Here is a 14,179-nt window from a genome sequence, read left to right as displayed (position 1 = left end):
TAGGGTCGTCGTACAAGGTGTGGTTATTACCACTCACCAACGGTCTTAATAAATGAGAGGCTTGGCCCCTGGGAAGCCACACATCACCCTAGAGAAGAGACAGCTCACTCTCAAAGAGGGATATGTTGGCGCCAGGGAGGTATACTCCGCATCAATCTTACAAAGACACTGCCGTGTCAGGTTGCAGCAGCGTGTGGGATTCTCACCCACTAAAACCACCCCCACTTTCTCCTTTTTCCTTCCTCGCGGGACCGCCGCAAAGCATTATTTCACGGGGTGGACTGCGCTTTACGCGACCACGCCTTCCGTTCTTCGCGTCCTCCTTGCGCGCTCCGCTCTTCCAAGTTCCTCTTGTATTCGTTTGATTGCGGAGTTCACCGCACACCAGTTTCCCTCCGATTTCAACATTTCCCCGACGATGTTCTGCGGGCTTAGGGTGGTTTTCAGGGAGTCTTCCAGACTCCTCCTTTCTGAGAGAAATCGTGGACAGTGGAACATAACATGCTCCGGGTCCTCAGGTGTGCAATCACATTCAGGACACAAGGGAGAATCATTCAGTCTGAATTGGTGCAGGTACTTCCTGTAACCGCCATGTCCTGACAGGAATTGCGTCAGATGGTAGTTAATTTCACCGTGTCGTCGCTGGATCCACTCCTCAATACGGGGAATCAAAGTGTGGGTCCAGCGACCCCTCTGCGAGTCGTCCCACCGTTTCTGCCACTTCTCCCACGACTCTCGCCTTGCCGCCTTTCGGCATTCTGCACTCTTTTCAAGAGGATTCATTTTCCTTGTCTCGTACAGGCAGCGTGTCTCACTTGCCAGAATGTCTATCGGGATCATTCCCGCAATAACACACGCTGCCTCGCCTGATATTGTTCTGAAGGCGCTGCACACCCTTAGCGCCACTAAGCAGTAAGTCATATTCACTCTCCTACGATTACTCTCACACGCTAATGCTTCCTCCCAAACTGGTGCCGCGTATAATAGTGTGGAGCGAACCACTCCGGCCACAAGTAATCTGCGACTGTACCTTGGACCTCCAATGTTAGGCATCATCCGCGCTAATGATACGCTGGTATTTGTCGCTTTCTCACAGGCATTGTCCAGATGTCCCTTGAAATTGATTTTAGCGTCAATCATCACCCCTAGGTATTTGATAACCGGCTTCGAAGTGATGACGTGACCACCAACGCGAATATTAATCGTATTCCTCTTCCTACGATTGGTAATCAAGACCGCCTCCGTCTTTTGTTCCGCAAGGTTAAGCTGAACCATCTCCAGCCACGCTTTTATGGCGCTAATGGTTTCGTTAGCGTACATTTCAACGTCTCTAGGTTCTTTCGCGACGACAACCACAGCTAGATCATCTGCGAAACCGATTATCGTGGCCTCCTTTGGCACGGGAAGGACAAGGACCCCATTGTACATGACGTTCCACAGGAGAGGACCCAACACTGAGCCCTGTAGTACTCCTGCGGTGACGGTGTACTGCTTGGATCCCTCATCCGTGTCGTATCACAGTGTCCTCTCCGAAAGGTAACTGTTGAGGAGCTTAGTCAAGTAACTAGGGACACCCGTTTTAGCCAGTGAACTTTTTATCCACTCCCAGCTTGCGGAATTGAACGCATTTTTGATGTCCAATGTCACTACGGCACAACATTTTTTAGACGACATCGCGTCTCGAGCCAGCTTCAAAACAACGTCTACGGCGTCGATCGTTGAGTGGGCTTGACGAAATCCAAATTGTCGCTCCGATAGTCCATCCTTATATACGATTATAGGGAGCAGTCTGTTGTAGATGACCCTTTCGAGCATCTTTCCTGCCGTGTCGATAAGGCAAATCAGTCGGTATGATGATGGGTGTCCTGGGTTTTTTATTCGGCTTCGGGAGCAAAACTAGTTTTTGCCTCTTCCACCGATCGGGGAAAACTCCTTCTATCATGCATGTTTTAAACACGCTGATAAACCAGTCGGGTCTGGTCTTAACAGCGAGTTTAAGGGCTCTATTGGGAACAGCATCCAGACCGGGTGCTTTGTTATCACCAATTCACCGGCAAATTTGCGTAAGTTCCTCCTCAGTTACCGCAGGTATGGTGTAGACGTCGAGTGCTCGCTTGTGTTGTTTGCGCTCCCCTTTATCCGGGGGGAAGAGCGCCGTCACGATATCGAGCAGAAGATGCGGGCAGGTCAATTGTGGTGTTCGCCCTCTCATCTTCTTCATAACTATCCTGTACGCTGTTCCCCAGGGGCTTTGGTCTGCCTCTGTGCAAAGCTCCTTGAAGCATTCTCGCTTGCTGGTCCGTATAGCCTGCTTAAGCTTACCTCGAAGGTTCACATATGCTAGCCGTTTCTCGTCGAAGTCTGGTCTTGCTCTAGATCGTTGGCAGATCCTTCTAGCACGAAAACATGCATCCCGTAACACCGCGATCTCTTCATTCCACCAATAGTTTGAGCGCCTTTTTGCGAGAACTCGTCGCCTCGGCATAGCAGCGTCGCATGCTCTTGTTATGCGTCCCATCATTTGCTCTACCTTTTCCGTAGCCGCACCACCGGGACTTTGGCCTCCCAATAGCATCTCTATGAATGCATCCTCCTCAAGCCCTTTCACGGACCAACCCCGGTTTCCAGCCTCACGGGAACACGCATCGACGCATGGCCCATATTCGATCTGGAGGAAAATCGCCTGGTGGTCGCTGTGAGTATAATGCTCACTGACAAACCATGTCATTCTCCTCGCCAATGTGGTACTCACATATGTCAGATCGACTATTGAGCCCGACCCTGTCCCACGAAAAGTGGAAACGTTTCCCGTGTTGGCAAGCACCAAATCTAGCTCCGCGAAAGCCTCGAGCAGGATACGGCCCCTGGCGTTCGTAGTGCGACTGCCCCAATCAACGGCCCATGCGTTGAAATCACCAGCTATGATCTTGGGGTTTCGACTTCTTGCATCCGAGACTAGCATACCTAGCATTCCTTCGAATCCTGTTATCGTCGCGCTTGGTGGAGCATAGCAACTATATATATAGATACCAGCTATTTTTGCCCTGACGAATCCAACTTCTGGAAACTCCATCACTTCTTGATTGGCCTGATTTCCACATGCCCATATTGCCGCCTTGCCAGTTTCATCTGCAGTCCAGGCACCGCTCTTATTGTTGCGATAGGGCTCGCTGATTATGGCAGCTTCGATTCCCTTCTCATAGATGGTCTGCGAGAGAAGGTCTTGCGCTGCCTCGCAGTGGTTGAGGTTGATTTGTATCAACCTCATTTTTTTACTGCATTCAAGGCTCGCCTAAACACTGGGCATCTGCTGCTGCCTGCAACGTGCCGACAGTCGACGCCCTTTTTTTCCTTGCAGAGCATGCATTCAGGCTCAGCCTTGCATTCCCTGAACATATGGCCTTCTCCCCCACATTTTCTGCAACATTTTAACCTGTCACAGTCACCGGTGCATTTCGCCGCTATGTGGCCGAATTCCAGGCATCTAAAGCAGCGCTTAAGATATACCTGCTCCCTGAGTCGGCAAACGACCCAACCTATTTTTACTTTCCCAGCCGCCAGCAGTTTGAACGCTACTTCAGTTGGTAAGCTTATGGTTGCCGTTTGCGTGCCTCCGTATGCCTTCCTCAGTCCCCTGATTGCGGAATCTTGCAAGCCAAGTGGTCCGAACTGCTTTTCTAAGGCGTCACGGATATCCTCCTTGGTCGTGATTTCGTCAATGTCCTTACATTCTATGGCAAGCTCCTGCTTTCTGGCCCGTACTTGAGCTTCTTCTCTTAAGGACTTCTCCACCTTGCCGAGGAAATTTTCCACCGTTTCGCCCGGAGACTTCTTCAGCTCTAGCATCAAGTCTCCTTTCTGGGAGCGTCTGATTCGGCTGACGTTTTCTCCAAGGTCCATCAGCTCAGGATCGGATTTGACCTTCCTAAGGATATCGGCGTAAGTCATATCCCCTTTTTTGGAGATGATGATTAATTTTAGCCCTAATCTTCCTTTCTGCGTCTTATTTTTCCTTCCGCCAACCTTGGCCCATGCTTCCTTGGTTCCTTTTGAAGGCTTTGCCTCCCTTGGGTCAATTGGAGCCGGCGCCGCAGTTTCCACGATGTTGGTAACTTTGTTTCCCTTGCCTTTTTCCGGTGAGAGGCCTTTTTGCCTTTTCGCGTCCTGTGAGGATCCGAAAGAATCGTTCGCGCACTCTCTACTCCTCTTTTCAAGTTTACCGCCTTTTGGATTTTGAAGGGGTGTCATTGTGTTGCCTGGGTGACGCTTGATTTCTTCGAGGCGTTTTTTTCTTCCTTGGCACCATTGTATAGTACCCGAATGGTACGGACCATGTTTTTGATGGCCTGGTGCACGTTGTGTTTGTCCTTAATAAATTCAGACAACTCTACTATTTTACCTCCGAGTAGGGCAAACGATGATTCTTCCGGACTCTGACATAGCTCCTCCGCTTGGTTTTCACATTGGGCGCTTACGTACTTATTAGTCTTCCGAGAGCTTCCCTGAGTTCCTTCCTTCATCAAGGTTGATTTTGGAGGAGATCGCACTATCGTCGAGCTTCTCTTAAATGGATCAACCACTAAGTCCTGCGACATGTTTCGACCAGGTGTAGTTACCCCGCTATGGGCTAATAACTGACCAGTTTGTGCCCCACCTTTTCTTGGGTTTTGAACAGGCGTTCTCGGGAGTGATGTACTCCTTTTAAATGCCTATTTCTCCAGGTTACTTGTAGTATTTGATGCAACGGTGGCCAAGTAATCCACCACCGAGGCACTGCAGTCGAGGGATATCGACGGCCGGTAGCCTGCTTGCCCACTCCCAAAAGCCGCCGGTACTGGGTTTCCGAAGCCCTGCACCGTAACTTTATTCTTCTTCTGTTCCTCCATGTTTGGTTTTATTTCTGGGTATCCTTCCCATAGCCAATTTTTATCCACGGGCGGGCGTTTACTTCCCACCTACCCGGCCTGCGCATAAGCATGCCCATACACGCACACCTCCAAATGCGTATATGCACATATTCCTACGCATCCGCGGAGCATTCCCTTATCCGCACGAAGGGACGCGCCTGATGGGAGATTTGGCAACTCCGCACAGGTCTGTCTGTCTGTCTGTCCGTCTGTCTGTCTGTCTGTCTGTCCGTCACATGCACTTTTCTCGGAGACGGTTATAGCGATTGACACCAAATGTGGTAAAAAGGTGGGAACTGTGAACGCTCATGCATACAGTGCATTACATCCTTTTACGTCGAATTTAAGGGGGGGTCCCCATACATGCAAAAGGGGGGGTGTAAAATTTTTTTTCATCAAATATAGTCATGTGGGGTATCAAATTAAAGGTGTCGATTAGTACTTTTCAAAGCCGACCTTGGTTTTGACATTCGTTGGAAGAGTGGGGAGCGCGGGGAGTTGAAAGTGATCACTTCTTTAAGGGGGCCATTCTCAGAAACTACCAAACCGAAAAATCTGAAAAAAATCAGGAGGCTGCCACTATATGGTGCCTGGGCTCCGAAATACCTAACATGCCGATATCTGTTTAAATAAAGTTAATAATAGTATATTACTACAATTTTTTGTAATTGGTTAGAAACCCCCTTAAGTTTATCCTAGTACCATGAAATTGCAGTGATATAGGCTATAATATAGAGCATGATCTTACCAAGTTTGGTGGAAATCGCACTATTACTAACAAAGTTATAATACCTCAAATTTGTTGCCTCTTTGAAAATTGAAGACTGTGAATGTCAATATCACCCGAAAGTGGATACTCTCACATAATATATGGATATATTACGTGCTACGTACTAAGAAATACACAAAACCTTTCGTACCTGAAGTGTCCAGCTTCCGGTTTCCCGACTTGTCTTTAGTTGGCAGGACTTCTGAAGTCATGCATACTCCTTCCTTATTATCTACCTTTGATAGTGAAATACCAATGTTTACAGTTTAGTTATTCGGTAATTTACATAAATATGAACAACCAATTTGCCATTCGATAACGCGATTTCATTGACATCACCATTAATAATCATTCGAAGGGGTAATCGCAATGCTTGCCTTTTCTGTCTGATGGATGAGTTTTGAGTTGAGCAGGTAGAGTAAATCGTAAAAATAGGTCGCAATTCCCAAAACAATGTCACAAAACAAGTATTCGTTCTAGAAAAATTTCGATAAAGCGATAAAACCAATTCGGCTTGAGTTTGAAAACAATCTCAAATGACTAACAACCTTACGCATTCTACTTACTATAAAACGCCCACCTCCAATGGGAACCAATTCATCGGTCTGGTCTGGGTTGGTTACTAATCCACAACTGCCGAGGACAGTACGCACCCGGAAAAGGTGTCGGACACCCGGGCTTCCCTATACAGCTTGTGCGCATCCACTCCGCTACTCAAAGCTCGTCGCTTAAATACAAACGCTCATTGAGGAAAGCTCTCAGTTGTGAGTGAAACGTCATTGTATCTACACAGGTTTCCGGTTGGCATTGCCGAGTGATTTTATACTACAGAGACACAGTGCGATTGGAAGCATCTGATAAATTTCCGTGCAACGCAGTATTGGGACACAAGTGACAAATCAACCGTTTCAAGTGACTGTGATTAATTGTATTTCATAGTTCGGTGTAATTTAGCGTCGGTAAATTAAGGAAGAAACAAAGAAAAATGTCTACTGAAGGAAATAAGCGCAATATCCCCATCAAATTGGGCGACTTCTCTGTCATCGACACAGAATTCTCAAGCATCCGCGAACGTTTCGATGCCGAAATGCGAAAAATGGAAGAGGAAATGGCCAAATTCCGACACGAATTGATGAACCGCGAGGCGAATTTCTTCGAGTCCACAACCAGGTAGGATGCACACCATTCTTGTTGGTACTAAATGAGTAGAGCGAGGGATCAGTTAGCTTCGGATTAAGTTTGAAATAGTGAGACCAGTGCGAGGGAAACGTTTGTAAGGAATTTCGGGAATGCTTGGATAATGGACGAGTGCGAGGCTCAGAGTTGGGGGTAGTTGTCGGTCATGGGACCAAGTGGCACATGGCAGTTGTATCCAGGATAATTTGCGTGTTGGAGCTTGGAGGAAGGTTTAAACAGCAACAGTTGGCTTGGAATTATAAAATAATAAATCTTTATCGGTAAATGCGCCTACCCTGTAAAGGACAGGAAAATCCACTCATCACGACGGCCCACCATCTGCATGCCTTTTGATTGAGTGTTCCATTTCAGAACTACCCAAGAGGAGGTCGATAATCTTCATATGCCATGTCATTCGTTTCCTTCCCATATAAATCATAATCTGCAGTCATATATGGCGTGCCACATTGCCGCGCTCCAATAATTCGGAAATCATTCAATCCCTCTCGAATTTACCTGTCTATACTCCGCTGATTGCTGCCCACATGCATGCCTACCTGAACCCGGCTACGTATGCGGTTATCTTTCTCCTCTGCACGAAGACCATAAAATCAACGAGCGAGTGATGGAGAGGTCTCGAAAAAACGCCAACATGCCGCGACAATTATCAACTACGTATCAAAGTATCAGAGGCTGATCGGGCGAACTTATGCAATTCTCGTTTGCTCAGACCGGCTTTCAGGCGGCCTTCAGTGTCTCAGCAGTTTTTATAGTTACCGTTTTACAGTGCTACCGCGTTGGTATGTAGGTGAAAAAGCCTCCTCTATCCGACAGCTTGCTTGAACTCAGCCTGTTCAGTGGGCGCTTGGTATAGCCCCACGCATTTTAGTGGTTCTTTCTAGAACTCGGATCTGCCAAGAGACGAACAGAACCACACTCTCCTCCGTTGTAGTCGTTAAATTTTCAAAAAAAAAAACGTTTTTTTATGGCTGCAGTACCAGCTACTGACGTAACAGAAATAATTTGTTTGATTCTGTTGATTTTGCTTCCTCTTGTGAACATTTGGGGGCATTATTTCACGATGAATCACGCCTAATTTGGATACGTGGTGGTCGGTCTTGACTTCACACAATCCCCTGACAAGCTCAAGCCAAACATTTCAGCTAAATTTCGAAGTCATCTTTCTGCATGGCTAATAATAACTCTACATCGCATACCAAATGTTCTGATACTCTGGGGTGGTATTTGCGAATATTTTCAATAGTGAGACACTGGCCAAGCTTTTCTGCTCCATAACTTAGCAAATTGGCAACGAATCTCCGAAGAATGGGGATGAAAAATATGATTCTGTGGCAGCATGTATGCAGATTCCGATTTTATTTTTCATTGTTTGTCTTTTTTAAATAGAGGTGATGAGTTTTCGGCAATATTGCAAATTGCAAATGAGGAAACGACTAATATTTCACTTTTGAAAGTAGGAAAAAATGCTGATGCAGTGAGCTCTTAGCCCATCAAAAAAATTCTTTTCCTTGAACTCCTTAAGGAGACAGAAGACCTGGTGCATTTTCATGGTCTTCCATGAAGAAGGTCTAGTTTCTTACATGCTCTGCAAGGAGCTACCATTTGAACTTCCTGGAATCCCTGTAATGATATAAGTGGTTATAGGAGATCAAGTCGATCATCCTGAGTGGCCGATAACGACCTAGAGGGCAGAGCTATCCCAAAAATCTAAACAAATTGGCTAAATTGACCGTGAAGGTCCGCCCACAACGATTGAAGCTCCATCAAAGTGCTCGGTCGACACATTCTTGCACGCCTCTGTGCTAAGTAGGCTCGGGAATGTGGGGGGTCCTTTGAGCGCTTTGATCCCTCACGCTTCATTACTCAAAACAACGTGTCTATTCCGATGCGTGGGTTCGCACCGGATTCTAAACTCGACATTAATACGGATTTCGCGACGGCCTATCGAAGGACAAACAGAACGCGAACTAAAATTGGAAATTAAAAGAAAAAAAAAACAAAAACGGCTCGACCGCGCGCGTGGAGCCGTAAGTCTCCGGACCCGAATGCCGCGATCAAGGAGGGGAAGATCCACGATGGTTCACCGTCTCAATGATCGTCTCTTCCGCCTCAGATCTTGTATGAGGCACGGCCTCTGAGGTTCCCACCCTATCTCGACATCCTCAGGCCAGTTATTCACTTTGAGGATGTCCCTTGTATAGTAGTTCCGCGGGGGGAAAGGAGGATTCGAAAGGGAGGAAGTCCTCAAACTACTATTAGACTATTTATGCATTAATATTCATTGTTCCAATCAATTTCATAACAATAATTAAAATAAAGAAAATGAAGATAAAATTCAACGAAGTAAAAGAAAATAAATAAAAAAAAACAAGAAAAAAAAATAAAAAAATAAGAAAAAAAAAATAAAAAAATAAGAAAAAGAAAAATAAAAATAAAAACAATAACTCACCCAGGACGTCACTCGGAGCTCGGATTGCGACTGGTGTACAAACTTCTAAAAACAATTTTATAAGGAAAACAATTATAAAAAAAATTAATTCATTTATATATAAATATTATTAGCAGGCGTATTGCTTAAACTCTTACGTAAACGATTACTCATATTATGCTAGAATCCACACGTTTCTTAGCTGTACACATCGGTCTTTCCCTATTAGCGAAGATCTTTCTGGGATTTCTCCACAATGTTTGACACTCACGATCAATCCCGTCACAAAGTGAAGTACTTCACCTTCGTCGGTCTGAATTTATTCATAAAAATTCCTTCCAACTGTCACTTCTTCTTTCTTTTCCATCTTCCCTCCCGTCTGGGCCGCTTCGCCTCCTTTCCTTTTTTTCTCTCCTCCCTAGTCTCACTTCGCGGCTCTTCCCCGGTGCTCCTCCAACCTTCCACCTTCTCCTTTTTTTTCCAGCCGCTCCAGCCTTTCTTCTTTTCTTCTCCCTAGTCTCACTTCGCGGCTCTTCCCCGGTGCTCCTAGAACCTTCCACCTTCTCAGAAAGCCAAACCGAAACTCCCCGTTCTTTTTTTCTGCACCGCTTCACTTCCCGCTGAATCGCCTCTCTCACTCGCTAGGCAATGTTGCGGCAAAATGCGCATGCGCCTGCGGATGCGGCAAATCATTCGCCTCTTGTCAAAATCAATTCGCCCGAATGCATTCAATAATGTGCAATCTGCGGCGAACATTAAGGCAATTGCACACTATTAAATGCATTGTTTAAACAAATTAATTAAGAAAGAGCCGAATGAGATTCCGCTCCCGTCGCGCAGTCGCGGTCACTACACCCCTCTGCCATATTTGATATAATAAAAATGTGAAAAACTGGAAAATTCATATATCCTGGCTGTCGCAATCCTTTGCAGAAATATATGTAAATAGCTCTAAGATACTAGCATCGCTTTAAACAGAATTTTACATTTGAAGATTGAAAACTACTAAAAACATGTCAGATCTAAATAACTACCCTAGGAACAAGTCAAATGGGGTCGCGTTAGTCAACTCGCACCATTTGGGACTCTTTCTGATTGCGGACATTATCCATGCAGGAGTTCCGTCGTTTTTTTTTATTACACGGGAGGGATAGCTAAATGCTCCTTTTATCTGAATTGCGATATATATAGTAAAACCCGTTTAAGGAGACACAAGATCTGGTGTATCTTTCCAGAAGAAAGAGGTCTAGTTGTTTACACTTTATATAAGGAGCTACCATTTGAACTTCCTGGAATATTAACCATGTGTTTATGAATATTTGTCAGCATCCAACCCTTCTGCCATATTTGATGTAATAAATAATCCTGGCTGTCGTAACGCTTTGCACAAATGGCTCTTAGATAATAGCATCATTTAAAGCAGCATTTTACATCTGAAGATTGAAAACTACAGAAAACATGTCAGGTCCAAAAAAACTATCTATTCCATGAACAAGCCAAATGGGGTTGTGTTAGTCAACTCGCACCAATCAGGACCTTTTCTGATTGCGTTTTCGTCGTTTTTAAGGTTTTGTGTGAAACAAAACCTTATTAGAATCGAGACGGTGTCCGTCTGTCTGTCTTTTTTTTTCATCTTTGGAAGGTGGAAAGGTTCAAAACCTACTGCTGGCTCCTGCCATACAGTTATGTGAGACTTCTACTCGCTAAAACCACCTCCTACTTCTTCCACTCTCCCCACGGGACTGCTATAAGCATTGCATCGTGGGGCTGGATCAGTTCTTAACTGCGGCGCATTATTGTTCGTTCCCTTTCTTGCTTTCTTCGCAGTTCTTCATGCCTTAGCTGTTGATGAATCATTTTCAGCTCAATTACCACTTGATTCCAAGCCTCCGTTGATTCCAACATAAACTCCGCTATATCTCCAGGTGTTAAGCGCCTGTCTGCGATTGCCTCCAGCCTAGTTCGGTGTGCTGTAAACCTTGGGCACTCAAATACAACATGCTTCGCATTCTCAACCACATTACCACATCTTGGGCACCATGGTGACTCGTCGTGTCCAAATCGATAAAGATAAGCCCGATAACCTCCATGTCCACTTAAAAACTGTGTTAGCTCGTAGCTTAGTTCCCCGTGATTCCTTTCCATCCATATTCGAATGTGTGGAATGATACGGTAGGTCCAACGGCCAGTTTGTGCCTGGTTCCATCTCTTTTGCCATTTTGCGATGGATTCCCGCCGTGCTAGTTGCCGTCGAAGTACAATAGACTCCCCGATTGCGTACATTTTGTCGTAGAGACGCCGACCTTCATCCGCCAAGATGTCTATGGGGATTGTCTCTGCCAGTACATATGCTGCTTCTCCTGATGTCGTTCGATAAGCACTGCATACCCGGAGTGCATTTAGTCGATACGTCATTCCTAGTTTTCCGCAGTTTGATTTGTTTTCCAGAACGGTTGCCCAAACTGGAGCTGCGTAGAGTAGCACGGAACTAACTACCCTTGAAATAAGACGACGTCGACTTTGTCTTGGTCCTCCAATGTTCGGTAGTATCCTCGAGATCGTTACAGCGATGGAAGATGCTTTAGTTGCAGCGCACTCAATGTGTTTTTTAAAATTGAGTCTTTTGTCAATCATTACTCCCAAATATTTAAGCGACTCTTGGGAGTAAATTGTTTTTTCACCAACTTTAATTTTCACGGTCGTGTCTTTCCTTCTTTTGCTGATTAGCACTAGTTCCGTTTTATGCTCAGCAAGTGATAGACCGGACTTTTTCAACCAGGAATTGATCTCCCATATCGCTTCATTTGCATAGATTTCGATCTCGTCTAAGCGTTTTGCCACTATTGTTACCCCGATATCGTCCGCAAAGCCAATAGTTGTCACGCCGTTAGGAAGGCGTAGCGTCAGCACTCCATTCTACACAATCAACTACAGTAAGGGACCTAAGACAGACCCCTGTGGTACGCCGCACGTCATTGGGAATAATTTCTCTCCATCGTCCGAGTCGCAATATTATCTTCTTCCAAGAAGAAATACAACAACGATGCGTACAATGTACTTTGGAGCCTGTAGTTTGGTTAGAGTCTCTACGATTTTCGTCCACTTTGCAGTGTTGAATGCATTTTTTACATCGAGTGTCACCACTGCGCAGTATTTGTCATCTTGTATTGCAGCGCGTGCCAGGCCAGTCACCATGCTGATTGCATCGATGGTTGATCTCGCCTTACGAAACCCGAATTGCTTATCGGATAGGAATCCTTCCTTTTCCGCAACAGCGAGCAGCCTGTTGTATAATACTCGTTCAAATAGTTTACCAATGGTATTGACCAAACATATCGATATGAGGAGCGGTCTCCCAATGGTTTACCTGGCTTCGGAATAAGTATCAACTTTTGCAGCTTCCATTTCTCGGGGAATTCTCCTTCTCTAAGGCATGCCGTAAAAACTTTGGCAAAAATACCTGGTGCTGACCTGGCTGCCACTTTCAGGGCGATATTCGGGATTCCATCTGGCCTTGGGGTCTTATTTTCAGCGAACTTCCTTGCTGCATCAAAAATTTCCTCTTCTACCACTTCAAGAATTTCGTCGGGATTTACATGAACTTTAGGCAGATTTGTGTAGTTCACATCCTCTGGGAAGAGAGTGTTCACTATGTTTTGTAGTAATTTTGGACAGGTAATCGGTGGGGAGCGCTTGCCTTTCAGTGATGACATTACAGACCTGTAGGCGCCACCCCATGGATCAGAATCAGCTTCGGTACACATCCCCTTGAAATGTTCGGATTTGCTCTTCGTGATAGCTACTTGCAATTTTTTCCTCGCGTTCTTGTATTGCATGTGCAGCTCAACGAATTCAGGTTGATTTCTCCTGCGCTGGGAGCATCTCCTAGCTCTGAGGCAGTTTTTCCGACATTTCTCAATTTCTGAATTCCACCAGAAATTGGGATTTCGTTTTCGGAAAGCGCTACGCCGTGGCATAGAGGCATCGCATGCCCGCTGTAATTTTTCCGCGACCTGTAAAGCATTTTCTTATGCGCTTCCCGATAATAATGTGCCATCTAGAAGTACCTCCTTGAACATTTCTTCATCGAATTTGTTAGTTACCCAGCTCATCGTTATTCTTTTTTGTGGCTCCATATAATTCCTACGCGAGGTTTGGAAGACAATAGCCTGATGATCGCTGTGTGTGTACTCTTCGCTAACATGCCACTGCAAGTCTTTGATAAGGGTGTCACTGACGAAAGTGAGGTCTACTACCGATTGTAATTCTCCCCTCCGGTATGTGTTGGCTCCCCCAGAGTTGGCAAGTACGACATTTAGACGCGAGAATGCCTCTAGCAGTATTTGCCCCCTTTCATTTGTTTTTCTGCTTCCCCATTCTTCTGCCCATGAGTTGAAATCACCGGCAATTATTTTGGGATTATAGCGCCTGGCATCAAAGGATAGTTTCTCAAGCAACAGGGTGAATTCCTCCAGCGTGAGGCTCGGGGCTGCGTAACAACTATAGATGTATATACCTCCTATTTTGGTACGTGTAAATCCGTTCTCTGGATGTTTTTTTACATCTTCTATAGCACGACTTCCGCAGCTCCATATCGCGGCTTTGCTGTTTTTTGTCAGTTACCCATACTCCGCTATGAAGATTTTCATATTGTTCGCATACAATAGCTACGTCGACATTATTTTCAAACATGCTCTGGGAGAGCAGGTCTTGGGCCGCTCGACAGTGGTTCAGATTTAGTTGCATAAACTTCATTTGTACTTATTTATGAACGCCTTTCTGATCACTGGGCATTTACTGCTTCCTGCAATGTGGGCGCTCTCACTACTTTTTGCTTCCACGCAGAATACGCACTTGGGCCTTCCGTTGCAGTCCTTT

The 14,179-nt window shown here is 45.6% G+C and overlaps 1 protein-coding gene across 2 annotated transcripts in view; it reads left to right on the top strand.

The window, feature by feature from the left end:
• The first annotated feature begins 6,420 nt into the window (after positions 1–6,420).
• Positions 6,421–14,179, top strand: part of LOC119656569 (heat shock protein beta-1) — a 65,905-nt gene continuing 58,146 nt past the window's right edge. The window contains exon 1 of one of the 2 annotated variants that reach the window (XM_038062955.1): positions 6,421–6,846. In XM_038062955.1, coding sequence (XP_037918883.1) covers positions 6,662–6,846 — 185 coding nt within the window. In that variant the 5' untranslated portion in view covers positions 6,421–6,661. The remainder of the gene's footprint in view (positions 6,847–14,179) is intronic. The other variant, XM_038062956.1, reaches the window with a different exon arrangement.

The sequence above is a fragment of the Hermetia illucens genome, chromosome 5 (genome assembly GCF_905115235.1).
Source record: "Hermetia illucens chromosome 5, iHerIll2.2.curated.20191125, whole genome shotgun sequence".
Lineage (NCBI taxonomy): Eukaryota > Metazoa > Arthropoda > Insecta > Diptera > Stratiomyidae > Hermetia > Hermetia illucens.
Note: the sequence above shows the minus strand (reverse complement) of the source record. Positions and strands in the feature narration are given on the sequence as shown.